Genomic DNA, 16,826 nt, shown 5'->3' with positions numbered 1-16,826 from the left:
TCATGATCCAGCGAGGTGACAAGTATCACTACACATGGATAAAACACTTTAGCAGGCTGTTGTATGACCAATCAGCATACAAAGGAAAGACCCACTTCTGTGAACGATGTCTACATGGCTTCACCCGAGCTGATTTATTAGAATCCCACCGGGATGATTGTCAAGGTGTGGGGCAGACGGCCATACGAGTCGACATGCCTAAGGAAGGTGATAATATCCTAAAATTCTGTAACCACAAGAACAAAATGTCTGTGCCTTATATCATATACGCCGACTTCGAAGCCTTAGTTGTGGGGGATACCCCCACACACCCCAGTGGTGCCGCCGGCGAGGCTCCCAGTGGTAGCTTCACCCACAAGACACAAGAGCATAAAGCCTGTTCGTTTGGATACATTGTCGTCCGTTGTGACGGGGAAACGAAAGCTCTGGTAGTATATAGGGGGCCTGACGCGGCTGAAAGGTTTCTAAAGTGTTTGCAGGAGGAAGAAAAAATTATTAGGAATGCATTGTATAAAATCGCTCCCATGCGTCTGACCCGAGTCGACAGGCTAGCCCACGCTAGTAGCACTGTCACGTGTGTGAATCACCACTTAACGGTGATTCGGTGAGAGATCACTGTCACATAACTGGTAAGTATAGAGGCGCCGCTCACAACGCGTGCAACCTCAAGCTTAAAATCAACCCTAAGACAATAAACATCCCCGTTGTCTTTCACAACTTGAGAGGGTACGACTCACACTTGATCATGCAGGCCATCGCGAAAATCGATGGTAATATAACGTGCATCCCCAACAACATGGAGAGATACATCTCCTTCAGCTTAAACGGACTTAGGTTCATTGACTCGTTTCAGTTCCTCCTGTCGTCACTCGACAGTCTGGTCAAGGCCAACAATACCTTCCCTATCACCGATCGATACACAGACGCCGAGACTAGACCCCTGCTTATGAGGAAGGGTGTGTACCCCTATGAGTACATGGATAGTTGGGCCAAGTTCACCGAGACCAGACTACCCCCTATTGACTGCTTTTATAGCAAGCTGAATGAGGCGTCCGTCTCACGAGATGATTACTCGCACGCGACTAACGTATGGAATAAACTGGGTTGTAAGAACCTGGGTGATTATCACGACCTGTACTTGAGGACAGATGTACTGCTGTTAGCCGACGTGTTTGAAACGTTTAGGCGGACGTGTTTCAAGCAGTATAAACTCGACCCCGCATGGTATTACACCAGCCCAGGTCTGTCGTGGGACGCCTTGCTTAAAAAGACCGGAGTTAATTTGGAATTGCTCACAGATTACGACATGCACCTATTCATTGAGAAAGGCTTGCGAGGTGGGATTTCCATGGCATCCAAACGATACGCGAAAGCAAATAATCAATACGTGAAAGGTTACGATCCTAACAAGCCAACCAATCACATTCTCTACCTCGACGCAAACAACCTGTACGGCTGGGCCATGAGCCAGTATCTACCTACAGGGGGATTCGAATGGGTACCCCACGTTGATGTTATGGGGGTTGCACCAGATTCGAACAAAGGGTATATCCTCGAGGTTGACTTAGAGTACCCCAAGGAATTACACACATCGCACAACAGCTACCCCCTGGCCCCCGAACGTATGAGGGTTAACCCAGACTGGATGTCTGAGTACCAACATAACTTGTCAGGTGGGCGTGTGACAGACGTTGAAAAACTCGTGCCTAACTTAATGAATAAGACCAAGTACATCGTTCACTATCGCAACCTACAGCTGTACCTGTCGTTGGGTATGAGGCTGACCAAAATACACAGGGTGCTCATGTTCGACCAGAGCCCATGGATGGAGCCCTACATCAGAATGAACACAGACCTACGAAAAAAAGCCACAAGTGATTTTGAGAAAAATCTCTACAAACTCATGAACAACTCGGTGTTTGGTAAGACTATGGAGAACCTGAGGAAACGCGTGACCGTGAAGCTGGTTCGGTCGAGTGAGGAAGACAAGCTCAGGAGATTGATAGCCAGTCCGGCATTCAACCGTAGTAAGATATTCACAGACAACCTGGTTGCCCTACACATGAAGAAAAGCCACATAAAATTCAACCGGCCTGTTTACGTGGGGATGAGCATCCTCGATTTATCCAAACACCTGATGTACGACTTTTACTACAACGAGCTCAAGAAACAGTACGGTGACAGGTGTGAAGTGCTGTACACTGACACGGATTCCCTGCTGATGGAGATTCGAACCGAGGACGTGTACGAGGACATGAAAAAACACCTCGATTTATACGACACCAGCGACTACCCTAAGACCCATGCCATACACAGTACGGTAAATAAAAAGGTCCTAGGTAAGATGAAGGACGAGTGTGCTGGCACGCCCATAGCCGAGTACATAGGTTTGAGACCTAAGATGTACTCCATACTGAAAGCCGACAATAGTGAGATCCGGAAGGCTAAGGGGGTTAAGAAGTATGTGGTGAAACAACACATCAAACACGCCAGATTCAAGGAAGCCCTGTTCAAGACCCGTACCTTTAGGCATAAAATGAACACACTTAGAAGTGATGGGCATAAGATATACGGACTGACTATAAACAAGACGTCCCTGTCGCCTATGGACACGAAACGTTGGATAGCTATTGATGGGATAAACACATACGCGTATGGACATGAAAAAATTTGAGGCTATTTACTACAGCCCGCGTGGGTACTGGAAAGGAGCTAGCGCAGTAGATAAGCTAGCTAAAATAGCGCGAGTACCCCCGGAGGAAGCCAAAGCGTGGCTTGAAAAACAAGCCCTGTGGCAGATCTATTTGCCGGCACCACGCTACGTGCCTAGAAGGAGGTTCGGTATTAACATACCTAATAGCGTTCACCAGGCAGACCTACTGTTCCTACCCCACGACAAGAGGTACAAGTATGCCTTAACCGTAGTGGACGTAGCCAGTCGTTACAAGGAAGCCGAACCCTTGACCACGAAAGATTCGGCCCAGGTAGAAAGAGGATTCGAACGCATATACAAACGCAGTCCGCTGACGTGGCTAACAGAGCTGCAAGTTGACCCCGGACGGGAGTTCATGGGTGCCGTGTCACAACTGCTAGCCAAACACGATACAAAGGTCAGGCGTGGCACGGCCGGAGCCCATCGCAGCCAAGCCATAGTTGAGAGATTTAATAGGACTTTGGCTGAGCGCTTGTTCGGCTATCAGTATGCTAGGGAGATGGCCACCCCTGGAAAACGATCGACTGAATGGGTCACGAGGTTATCCAAGGTGGTGTCGGCAATCAACCATGAAGTCACCCGTCTCACCGGTAAGAAACCGGCAGACGCTATCAAACTAAAATCAATAGTTGCAGAGTCTGTCGCTCCATTGCGTGGGAAGGAGAAACAGATACCAGATAGGGCCCTAGTGAGGTATCTATACCAGCCGGGGGAACACGAGGGCGATAGCCGTAAGCGAGCCACCGATCCTATATGGTCAGTCAAAACGTACAACATAGATAAAGTGGATATGAAAGCCGACGAACCTAACTTATACTACTTGAGGGATGGGCCGGGTAGGGGGTTTGTAAGAGAAGAATTATTGATCGTACCGTACGGCACAGTGTTACCTCCAACCAATACACGGTAAACTGTTTCATAGACACCCAACCTTTTTGTAGTAGGGGTAATAGTAGCAAGATCTAAGGTCCCAACCAAAGCCTTATTTAGTAAATAAGGCTTTGTAGAGACATTTCTTGAAAGTGAGCCAAAACCCCTATTCCCTATACTACTCTGGGACCTTTCGCAGCTACTTCCTCTTTGGTTATATTTGATAACTTGGATGTGACCATGGATTCTTCAGCAATAAAAAATGTTCCTGATGTCATTTGTTAACCTGGATGTTGGACTGTACCTAAACAAGCCGATTTTACGTTTACATTCACTTCCAGTGAAGATGAAAAAGAATCCATGGAAACTGAGGCACTACTTGACACAATACATTCATTAGGCATTTTAGCCATATGGTCCAAAGTACAATTCATTGTGACGACATAGCCATAAGACTTGACAGGAAGAACATTTGTACATCTTCATGATAAGGAAAACATGTTTGTGACTTTACGAATCTTGCACTATCCAAACATATGAAAAGTTGTGAAAAGTAAGCGACAGACATCTGAAACCCGTACCCACGTATGCTTACAATTTTTTGCGGGATAAATAACACTGGTGATGACTGCAGAGTGATTCCATTCTCAATAACTAACCAAAACTTTATAACACACATCTGAGTAAATGTATGCACACAGTATCTACCACACTCACCCAATAATGCCGTATTTGATACATGCCTGCCAACATTTAGAAATGATTTGAAGTATGTGAGTGAGTGAGTTAAAATTTAACCACACATCGGCAATATTACAGTCATATAGTGATGAGTGAAGCATGTAGTTTTTACCTTTTCTATGCATTGATAATACCTAGCCCCCCAAATTTCTGAACCATATTGTAATGAAGGCACGAGTTTTCTATGAAAAAAATTACAAGCAACTGTCAAGGAAAAACATTTGCTCTCATGAAATAATCTGTATATGGAGAAAATTACTTTACTATCTTTGAGGGAGAGAATCTGACATGCTTTTGACCACTTCAATGACCTTAACAGAACACCTATAAGCAGTTATTACATGTTAGAGTTTTAACATCTTGACCATTTCATGTCAGTATCGTAAGACTCGGGAACACAGACATATATGTCATATAATCAACTGAAGGAAAACCATGTCCAGTGAATTGTTGATAAACAGCTGTCAAATAATCAGTCATATTGTTCATGTGCCAGATCTTCTTAGATGTTTTCAATATGCTTTACTATATTTCTTATGTGTGACTGTGGTGAGTGTATCCAGATGCCAAGTGGTTTTGAAAGTAAGTGTTGTACAACTGCAGCGCGTGGTCTTTGGCAACATGGTGGACTCTAGGCATATTTGACGTCATAAGCGGAGAAGTCAAGTGAGCTTCAGCAGAATATGCATAATGGCCGAAGCTCAGAAAACAGAGACTGTTTTTTGTTTGTGATTAAAACATAAATATACATATTTCTTAATTTAAAATCTGGATACATGTTTCTGATGACTGTATCTTTCACCCAGCAAATTATTGCAATTCACTCATATTCTCCTTAAAATAGCTGTAGTTTTCTTAATAGCTGAATGGTAATTATGTTTATGTAGCTGAGATGACTTCCCAGCTGGCAGATAAGCATGGAAAGCAATTTAACAAAAACTCAATTACTGAAAACTATTCTTGCAATAGCTAATCACCATGCACGTCTAAGCCATTTTTCTCATGATTAATCACTTCTGGTCAACGACAGTAGTGTAACTGAAGATAAGTATCCTGTGCTAATGAAATGTGCTTTATATGAACAACTCACTACATACCTAGTATCTATCTATATTAAGCACCCAAATATACAAACATTTGTACATCTTCTAAATGTTAAGAATCTTAATATCATACTCTATCCAGCAATTATTGTAAACAAAGTCATGTCCATGCACTCAATAAAAAATTTATTCCAAATTGTCATTTTTGTACTGTTGGCCTCATGGCCACATGTATGAAATCCACCTGTCGGTCGGAACGTAAATATTGGACTGCACTACATACTATTGTGGTACGATGACACATACTCAGTTCAGTTACCAAGTGTGACGACATAATCACCATGCACAGATGGCATCCTTCGCTAACTGCCTGTCTCCACAATATAAGAGCAATAATTACCTTCATATGCCATAAGGGAGTCATGCTTAGGACCAACTCTCGCTCTTCCTGTACAGGCCATATACGAGTCGTGTTCACAAGATCTATTTCTTTCTCTCCATGAAGCATCCACAAATGAGTTCTGTTCACGAGGTCTACCTCTTCGTCTTACTTCGATAGACAAGCATGAATCACCTAGGTACCAAACATGAAAAGAATCTAGTCAACGGTCCTCATATTTCAGTTCGTACGTACATATATACATACGTACATGCAGATTGAGCCTAATACTAAACTGGTTGGGGGGATTAACGACATAGTGATAACAACCAGACTTAACATTACATTTAACACTTCCACAGAGTGCTATAAATTCAGTGTCATCAGCATACAGAAAAATATTTCCTATTATTTATATGCTAGACCTATTTTTCCAATTCTTTTGCACCAACTCAGCAAGAATTTCACAATTTTCAACACATGGTATGAAAGTGAATGATTGAATGAGTTTAGTTTTACGCTGCACTCAGCAATATTCCAGCTATGTGGTGGTGGTCTGTAAACAATCAAAGTCTGGACCAGACAATCCGGTGATCATCAACTTGAGAATCTATCTGCGCAATTGGGAACCGATGACACGTGTCAACCAAGTCAGCGAGCCTGACCACCCAATCCCTTTAGTTTGTGAGGATCCCTCTTACGACAAGCACAGCCACCTTTTATGGCAAGCATGGGTTGCTGAAGGCCTATTCTACCTGGGGACCTTCACGGGTCTGGTATGAAAGTGTTCAGATTAGTCAATACACCCCAGAAAATGTTGACAGGACAGTTTGCCATTAAAACTTTTTGCAAAGTTTTAGCACAAACAGCACATAGCAGCATTCCTGGGTTATAATTTGATTCTGTGAACAAGGGAGCTCTGAGGTACTAAACATGATTCATATATTGTCTTCTCTATCTTTAAGTCAAAAACAAAATAATAATAGGTTGATCCTTTTTAGTGACAAATGGAAGAACCTTTTTTAGTCCTTTCAGCAATTCAAGATGGAAGTGAGTGTGTAATCAGCATTAAGAGTGTTATACATGGGTCACAATACACATCCTAACACCAACATGTCACCTGCAGCTGGGATTATCTAGTGATTCACGGTATAATAACCCCCTGGATGCCAAGTTTTTTTTCAGGCGCACATTTTCGTAAGGTTTGAAAAGTGAACGTTGTGCGAGAATTGCGCTCGCGTGGGCCTGGATCTGCGAACGGCTATAAAATTACACACAAATGTAGAATATTTAATTTCCTATCCGTTGGTATAAATATAACTGCGACTACCTCAGAGGTTTGAGAAATAGACACTGCTAAATGTTGTCCAAAACTTTTGTGTGCGTTAAAAAACAGTAAATTTCTCAGTTTTTTATCATGCACCGATAAAAAAAGCACTCTGCTATGATTTTTTAAATTTGTCATCTTTACGTAAAGTGTGGGCGAAGAAAATATAGCTTGATATCTGAACGACATAAGTGTATATGAAATGGATTTATGTGCTAATGCATAATGTCATACGCACAAAATTAAAAATGACCCTCAATAAATGTAAAAAATCAATTTTCTTCTATGACGTCAAACGTCGACAGAGAGGTCATGTACGTATATAGATAAGGGGGCATAACTCCGCTACGGTTTATATTAGGTCAATGTAACTCAGATCACATGGAGAGAAATTGCTGTGGATATGGACAGTATATTTTCGTTATGTTTTGTTCACACTGAACCAAACTATTCCAGTGCAAAGTTCCCCAGTGTGAGCGGATACCATCTGGGAGTTATATAATTTATAAGAAAAGAATCCAATGTACTACATCAGAAAGCAGGTAATAGCAATTCTGATAGCCCAATCCAATACATAATTTAGTTCTTAGATTCCCATATTCTCCTGTTTGTGTAGGTGTATTTTCATTAATTTTGCATCATTATTAATGGGGTAACAGACACATTTTCAAATGCAATGAATTAACTGAAAATAATGCGACATTTTAGTTGACGTCATGGCATGTTTTGTGTATTTTGTGATGTCGGAAAAAGACGAAACTGGTATATATCTAACCTATTTTCCAGTCAATCTGTAAAACATCTCGGCTTCTGTGTCAGAATTCAACACTTTCTCTACAAAACATAAAATGAATGGCTTTACCACTGAAATAATGTCCTGAATATATCAACAATTAGACGGTTTTACTACGTATCTTATTGTGAGCAACACGCGCACCTGTCAGGCATAAATTTAGCATAAATCAACATTTCATAACACCTGAATATTCATTGAATATTCATTTAGGAAATAGACTTTTCTTCTTATGATTATGTAATTATTTCACTTCATAAGAATGCAATGAACGGTACAAAGAGATTGCTTTTTGAGTACAGAAGTATTATAATATGGATGTAAGGCTTGTCCAAATTAAGACATGATCTAGTTTATATATTTTCAATAATTTTCGTATAAATATTCTTTGAATTAGATATTCTGCCATCAGATATATTGTAATCGAATTTGAATTGACTGTATTATCGAAAAAAATGATACTGAATCATGAAACTTTTTTGACATACTCGCACCTGGTCAATCAATATTCATAATTGTTTTGTCTATAAAAACGACACAGACCAATGCAATGAACAAGACAATTCCTTTGAATAGTAGTATGTGTGCCCCTATATTTCATAAAATGTACAACTCATTTAGATTAATATTTTCAGTTTTACTTATAAGTGGAATTAAATCGCTGTTTATTAACATGTTTATATGAAACTGCAATATTTGTCCTAACGAATTGAATATTGTACATCACGGGAACTAAAGCACATGTTGCAGTAATGGCTACGTGTGATCTTCCAACACTTAGAGGCTAGAGTCTAGAGGCTCAAAACGTGGTATAGTACACTTACTGAGTCAATTTCCCATGTAAATATTATTCAAACAATCAAAAGCTTTCAAAGAATAAAAACGCATACCTTATATCCACATATGATATGTGCTGAACATGGATATATGTAGATACTGAATTCAGTTTCATGAAAAATTATCTGAACGATACGCAAAATATACATCACAATACTAAAAGTGCAATCGAAATGGTATGGACATTGTGTTTACCCTTGTTCAACCCACCTTCACCTCAAAGAAATTGCCAAATATGTGCAAAAATGTTGATGTGTGACATCACTACCGATGGACGATTTCTTTCAAAATAGCGGCTTCGCTAACAAGGGTACACAGGATTTTGCGAGGACTTTTTCCTTGATTCAGGGATCTTTTGTACATAAATGTGAGATGGAAGTAATCAGAATTATTCTGACTATCTGTGTATTGTTATATGTTTTTATCGTTTACATTGTAAATGACGCAAGAAGCCAGTAATGCCGATAAGTACCGTTGTCGTTCTGCGTGCTTTTGCGTCAGTCATGGCATCACGCTGCACTGAAAGTTTGAGAGTTTCTTATGAATTACCAAATGATTTCATTGTACCTATTTTCAGTTTGCTATTTCTTGCTGCGATACTCCTCCCCTGAATATACTAAGCGTATTGAGCCATTGTAAGCAATGATTACATGGCTGGATGTTGGAAAATTTCCAAAAATGCTACGCAGTGAAAAACTGGAATTTTTCTTTGTTTGCATTTCAATCAAGCGCTGTCTTTCGAGCACAGCATTCATTTCATACCAAGTATATTTCGTTTCATTTTGTCTAGAGAGTTGGTATTGGTGACAAAGACCATTTGTAATTTGATTCTATGATGCTTGGGGAATTCAATGAAGCATTTGTCGCAGATAACTATGAAGTATGCATGATATAATGGGCGTCTCAATACCGGCCTTCTCTAAACGTGATTTTGTAAACACTATCCAATACAGCGGAAAGCGCACTTTGGCGTTCGTGTAAGTGGATTTTCGAAAACATCCCAACCGATTCTGAGTTCATTGGCGACATTCCAGAATTATCATTACTGGTTACATAAAAACTTGATATCAGTGATCATTAATGTGCTATTTTTGAAATTCATTACTCCCAGTAATTATCCGATTTTCAAATTTCAAAACGTACTGCAAATAACGCTGTGAATCTTGATTTTGTACAGTTTGAAAAATGACGACATTTACGATGAAGCCTATTTTGAAAGGCACTTTTAAGCACTTTAGCTTAGTCTGAGATAATAGTGGATGGTATCAAGAAACAGGGAATTTTCCACAGAATTCAAAACTGTGAAGTATTTATATATGCGTGGTATATTTAGAATTTTATTGGACTTCAAAGTGAGGGATGTAGAAGAAGGACATATATGTCCCTGTGGCATCCAGGGGGTTAAATGAGACATGAGCTCAATCACCTTATTGACTGCATAGAAAAGCGCCTACCTCAAAGGGCCTCAAACTATTCTACCTGGTTAAAATGACTGTCTGTCAAATGCCTTACAGGACCGAAGGCCTTTACAAAAGACCCAGACATCTCAGACAAAAGAAAATATATTGACTGCAATGCGTTGGATAGAATCTGACGAGGTTTACCATGGGAAGGTGGAGCTTCTACTGCAGGGTGGCTGTGCTGATGTATCACCTGTGGGTTCTCCATCTAAAAATGAATTACATATTACCATATATATAAACATATATAAACATAAATATATAAACATTGTAAGTAAAAGAAATAATGAATGTAACTAGTATGATTACTTTATATGTTTACAGTGAAGTGAAAAGTACATTGATATTTTTAAGTTATTTAGATACAGACACTTACCGCCAATGTGGTTCGGAGCTTTCCATTACAGTGGAATGCGTTCTTATTCGAACACGCCCATCTAATGGCTAAACTACTTGCATTCTTCTTTACGTATGTAAAGCCCTCAAAGCTAAGTTTGATACCACCTCGTGTAGTTCTTAGAATTTCCATTTTCAATGGTAGTCAGTTTTCAGCAACATGAACTCTTTCCATTTGTTATTTTGCTGTGGGGATTTTGCCCAAAAGTTGCTAAGATACATAGCGTTCGGTAACATGGGGTAACACTAATGATGAGCGATAAGTTTGCAGCATCTCACTGGAGGAAATCCTTTGTCGTACTTTCGTTACGGCTACTGCGAACGAAAAGACTTAATTGAATGACTTATTTGCAGTTATGCATACACGTATGCCCTATTTACGTTATCAAATAACAACAAATAAATATTAGCAACCGAACAATCATCTCATGCGATAGCTCACATATGGACGGCGCCATTAGGAATCACGTGACCTATGACGCAATGGGAATTCCCTCCTCCCTAAAATAGTAACACACATGTGCTATTTCTCGCTTGTTTACAAAACATTTTCATACTTTTTGAGCCAAACAAAATGATTCTGTGGAGAATTTCGTATCCAAATTAGACTAGCGTACGGCTGGAAGGCCGAATGGAACTCTGGGTAGGAGTGTGGCCTAGCGAACATTATCGGCATTTGTAGCGGTTTTTCACCATCTTCTCCATTGTTTCTTAAAGGGGCACTGATGCGGAGCGAATAATGTTTCTCGCCAACGGTCTAATTACGAAACCAAACCGCAATTTGGTCAGCGCCCGCTCCTTCGACCGTGACGGACAAAGGAACTGGGCTCCTGTCCATATTAGCAGATTTTTTTCACCTAAACAGTCAGGAGGCCGGATGCCCATTATATGCCATTTGTTTAAAAATATCCATGGTATTCCTTGTCCGATCGTAACCAAATATCCCAGCAGTGTAGTACTTTTAGGATGCTTGGATGGTATAGTTACTGATCCAATTTTATCCTATTTCTGCGTTTTTAACCTCGATATTTAATCATGTTACATCAAAATATGATGTCTACGGGCACGTAGCAAGCCTTTTGTTTCAGTACGGAAGATTGCAAAGCTTTATATTTCGGTAGTTTTGAGTGTTGGTTGAGCTGTGATAGCAAATATCATACGTAAATTTTGGTAGCTATGGTAGCTACAATGGTTTCTTATTTATGATAATAAAAACACACAGTTGATTTATTTGAATTCGTAAACAAAAAACGATGGCTTTGCCTTTGGTAGAGAAATCTGAAAATTTTCTTACGTAAAAAAACCCTTATTTCACCTATTTATCAAAGTACACAGCAAATGCCAGTGTGTATTCCTTATGTAACGAAATTCCGTTGGTATCCTCAAAACAGTTTCGGACATAAGTGTTTTCAGGCTGCATGCGACACAGAGATTACACCTTCCTTGCTGTAACCCGCGCTTGATGGTGTAAATACACGTGTTATTTGTCATCATTCCCTGGATGGTCAATTAATGCTTTTTTATCAGGTATAATTAGTAGTAACACCACTTTTACTCAACAAAGATTCCCATTTGGCATTTCTCCTGTCTGGAGTAAATACTCAACATTATAAATTAAGGTCTGTAATGGCAAATGTATTGTATGTTATGTAATGTGGGCATGTAAGTGATGCAAGAGGTTTTATCAGCTGAGTTACAAAAGCAAACATCGATCAAAGGATTAACCGATAACACACTGATTGATTAATTACTTTTATCTTCTAGCGGATTTGTCAAAAGGCAGAGTGTGTAGATGACTACACCCTGTCGTAAAGTGTGAGTGCAAAAACAACATCCTCCCTTCAAAGAATTAACCACCCTTGCGTTGATTGATTGCTCATTATTGGTTAACTAAATTACTTAGAATAGTGGACATCATACAATTAGTTGCCAGGTGTGCTATCTTGGGAGACCAATGAGAGGTTTATCTTGTTTTCACCATCGAAAGACGTGATACGATGTGTTACTTTTTCGCAAATGAGACAGTTGTAAGACACGCGACACAGAGCAGGATGATTTACCAGCTGCAGATGAATGGAATACGATTTCTTTTACGTGAATATTGATGGATACACCCCTGAATAAGGTAGTAGCCTGACATTGTTGCTATAAAATTAGTCTTTTTTACATTCATTATTTGCATTTTGTTTTAATTTATTTATTGTAGCATTCAGCAGAAAATGTATGACAGAAAACACACACTAGATCGCGTATGTGTGTGAAATAGGATCCACATTGGCAATCTATACAATGTATAAATGTTGCTGTTATGTTAGATATTTACTATGAGTATAAGCAGATCGTGTGTTCTTTTGTTAATTTTCAGAATCATACAAATATGACAATAAACTAATTAGGGTTATGAGACAAAATATAGAGACGTACATTGGCTTCGTTATTTTTCCGTCCTAATAGTTTTTTACCATTTCTACCACTGGCAGATGATTAACCTTCAAAGTGTTTCATTTGTTTTCATAATACATTTGTAATGAAGTAAAAAATGACTTCACCTCAGTTGATCTGTCTATAATTAAACTATCAGTTGCGCCTACGGACTGCGCAGCAGAGGTCACGAACCAGTCACGAATTCTGGGATATCATCCGGGTACTCGCGGGAGAAAAACAATAACAAAAGTTTACACCAGTCCACGGAAATTGCTCCGCATTAGTGCCCCTTTAACTTCACGAAACAAAATTTATCTTGAAAACAGCTTTGATATCGGCCGACCTTTCTTGCATGTTCAACAGGAGTTGGAATGCAGTTGTGAATACTACGCTTTCCCCACAGCTACCAAAAGCAGTTATCACCACTTCTGAATTGTTATATGTGACTTAAATAAGATCATAAAACTATTGTCTTTCATACTTCATAAGTGAAATTCGTTTTGAAAAATGAAACTTAAAAAACCCAACTCAATCTTAATGTGATATTAGCTGGTTTTAAGGACGCTTCGTTCACCTCGTTTATTGTCATCCTTCCTTGTAGATGCACAATAAATAGAAGTAGTTAAAGAAACAGTCATCGACGGACTGTCAAAAATGACTAAAGTATCACCAAAAGTGTTAAAACTAGCTAGCATGTATTTTTTAAAGCAAAAAACTATTCTAGACAATGCCATGCAAAAATGGGATATTTATCGCAATCAACTGAAGGTAGATCACCATACTAGGGTCCATGGGGACTTACATAACTAATTTTAATGTTAGAGAGAAACGTCTCATTATCATCATAACATATTACTTTAGACAAGCTTATTATTATTTTAGACAAACGTGCATGCGAACAGGAATTTAAAAAATGCATGTTAAACATCAGGTTTATTCACAATCCGTTCTAACAAAATAACTGGAAACATTTAGCATGGTAGATCTCTGATATCTAAGGAAATGTATTTTCAAATAGGTACTTAGTTTGAACTGCAGTTTCTTACATTGGAACGTATTGCTTTTCAAATAAGTCGATTCTGTAAATTTCACATTTGATAACTGTGGTCCATCCCATTTAAAAAGGAAAATTCTTATTAGTATTAATAATATTTCTACACATCTACATCCAGTCCAGGGTCATCGATTATCAATCTCCGAAGTTGGCCTGCACCCACTTTTATTTCAAAAAAATATTCCTCATCCTTCATGGTCCAGTTTTCTTTTAAATTTTTTAAGTCAATCTTGTAAAAAAAAAATAATATTAATTAAAAAAATCGGTTTTTCAAAGGTCAGTTATGATGTTTAGTCCACGACCACATCATGTTTTTATGATGTCGTTCAAACGATCAAACATACAAAAATAATTGGTCATTATATCCGATTTCTTCATGCAATTTATATTAAATATTAAATGTCAATCGTGCCAGATAAATAGCTAAATCGGGTTTTTTTTCCACAAAAGGACATTTTTACCAAGGATGTCTCAGACCACATCTCTTACACAGTGTCTCAGGATCACTCTCACCATTACACTCTTCCTTCACTCCTGTACTGTCATTCGTGTTTTTCTCAGCTTACATCTGCCAACTCCGCAGCCACAGGGACTTGTATCGCTTAGAAACAGCGGTCGAAAGACATATATGTGTATAGTACTATATAAAATAAGACATATATGTGTATAGACCCTACCCTAGTACTATATATTTTATATAGTATAGTACTCCCAGAAATTATTGAGAATCATGTTGCGTCATGTAACTCATTACGTTTATTAACTTCTGGCGTTTTACTTACATAAACATGTTAAAACATCAACCTTTTACAGTCTCAGTCTTGTTTTAGTACTTTGTTTGACCTCCTCGCTCAGCAATGCATGCCTGAATACGCCTAGGCACACTACCCATCAAAGTTTGTAGGTAATCGTGTGACAGGGTATCCCAATATTGGACCACCTCGGCCTTTATATCTTCAATATTTCTCAGTCCCTTTTGGTTTATTCTGTCCTTCATGACTCCCCACACATTCTCAATTGGGTTTAGGTCTGGGCTGTAACTGGGCCAGTCTAAAACTTGAACATTTTCGCCCGACAGCCACTGTTTTGTGTAGCGCGCAGTGTGTTTTGGGTCATTATCATGCTGGAAAATCCAATCATGTTCATACAATGTTTGTGCTGTCACAAGGAGGTGACCATTTAGAATGTCAACGTATCTTTCTTTTGTCAAGTTTCCCGTGAAAACACACAATGGCGTCACTCCGCGAGCCGATATGCCACCCCACATGTGAAACTTCGGGCTATGTTTTGGTCGTTGGTAGATAGGTTTGACAGTATCTTTGGTCCAAATTTTCACACAATTAGGGAAAAGCCAAACAGAACTTTCATTCGAAAAGAAAACATTATCCCAATCTTGATTTTCATGAGCCCGACACCAGTTTAAACGTTTTTCCTTTTGTGCATCTTTCATCAACGGCGAGGGAATTCCACGTTTTTTCACCCAATTAAGTCTCTGTAATTCCTGCCTAACTGTTTCATTGCATACCCGAGGACTTCCTCTGCTAATCATTTCATTTCTGATGTTCTCAACACTTTTCAATTTGCCCCTACTCACAATCTGCCCAAGTCTTCGGCGATCCACAACACTGAATTTCCTAGGCCGACCTGCCCCTACTTTGTGCTCTATCCCGGTTCCTGTTTGAATATTCTTCAAAGTTCTGTATACTGTAGACAGAGGAATACCATGTCTACAAGCTAACACTTTAGCATCAGCCTCACCCCTTTCAAAATCATCTAGAATGAGCTTTCTTTTCTCTCTTGCTGTAAATTCTGCCATGTCAACACAGGAAGCCGTCTGCTCAGACAAGGGAGATAACTCTTGACGTAATGAGCTGCCTTCTAAGCCTTCAAGAGTTGTCTCCCTTATTTAGTATGCTTAGTGCATAGTGAAAGCCCTTTTTCCAATCTTAGCATCATTAGAAAAAAAACAAAGATTTTCTCAATAATTTCTGGGAACACTGTACTAGGGTAGGATCTATATACATATATGTCTTTCGAGCGCTGTTTCTAAGCGATACAAGTCCCTGTGTCCGCAGCTGTACTCTTTCTCTCTTGTCGTTTTCTCATGCATGTTCTAATTTCTCAGACCTCAATAGTTCTTTCTCTCTCAACATTTTCTTCATTTCTTTGTTCCTGTCTTGTTTTTCTTGCTCTCTCTATCTCCGGGGTCAGTGGGGTAGCCTAATGGTTAAAGCGTCCGCTCGTCATGCTGAAGATCAGGCTTCCATTCCTTACATAAGTTTGGCGGTTAACGTTATATTTTTTTTCCGTCGTCACTCACATGGCAGGGATGACACGGAAATTTGTTAAAGCTGAGTTGGGCTTTACGTCACATCGACATTATTCCAGTCATAGAGTGACGAGATCAAGTTTGCACTCATTTCTGTTCTGTGCCATGGTTCAAAAACGTCTTGTCTCAAAAACATATACCTTCATTCCACCACCACCCAAAACCAGAAAATGGCATAGCACCAAACACAAAAGCAAACGTTTTGTTACTCTCTTTACAAAAACTACAATTTATTATACAGGACAACATCCCTGAGGTAATGTACGATAAGATGCCCGTTAACACGGGAAAACAGATCTTTCAGATTTCTCTCAACATAATAGGAATTCCTTGCAGTCGAAAAGTCCACACAGTCAAGAAAATATGCATCATGTTGTGAACACTTCATCGCAAGAGACACACGTAGGAGGTCCTCACTCTCCGTGTTCAACAGATGAGTAAACGGCTGTGGCCTAAACGA

The 16,826-nt window shown here is 39.4% G+C and overlaps 2 protein-coding genes across 2 annotated transcripts in view; one reads left to right on the top strand and one right to left on the bottom strand.

Annotated features, from left to right (window-relative positions):
- LOC137274434 (uncharacterized) overlaps positions 1 to 11,036 on the bottom strand; it is a 28,492-nt gene extending 17,456 nt beyond the window's left edge. The window contains exons 1-3 of the mRNA XM_067807608.1: positions 10,540 to 11,036; positions 10,308 to 10,371; positions 5,768 to 5,941 (exon numbers count right to left, since the gene is read on the bottom strand). Coding sequence (XP_067663709.1) covers positions 5,768 to 5,941; positions 10,308 to 10,371; positions 10,540 to 10,692 — 391 coding nt within the window. The 5' untranslated portion in view covers positions 10,693 to 11,036. The remainder of the gene's footprint in view (positions 1 to 5,767; positions 5,942 to 10,307; positions 10,372 to 10,539) is intronic.
- The window catches only part of LOC137274447 (sarcalumenin-like), a 276,599-nt gene that overhangs the window by 75,816 nt on the left and 183,957 nt on the right, over positions 1 to 16,826 (top strand). The window lies entirely within an intron of this gene.

The sequence above is a fragment of the Haliotis asinina genome, chromosome 2, assembly GCF_037392515.1.
Source record: "Haliotis asinina isolate JCU_RB_2024 chromosome 2, JCU_Hal_asi_v2, whole genome shotgun sequence".
NCBI lineage: Eukaryota > Metazoa > Mollusca > Gastropoda > Lepetellida > Haliotidae > Haliotis > Haliotis asinina.
This window is presented reverse-complemented; position numbering and strand designations above follow the sequence as displayed.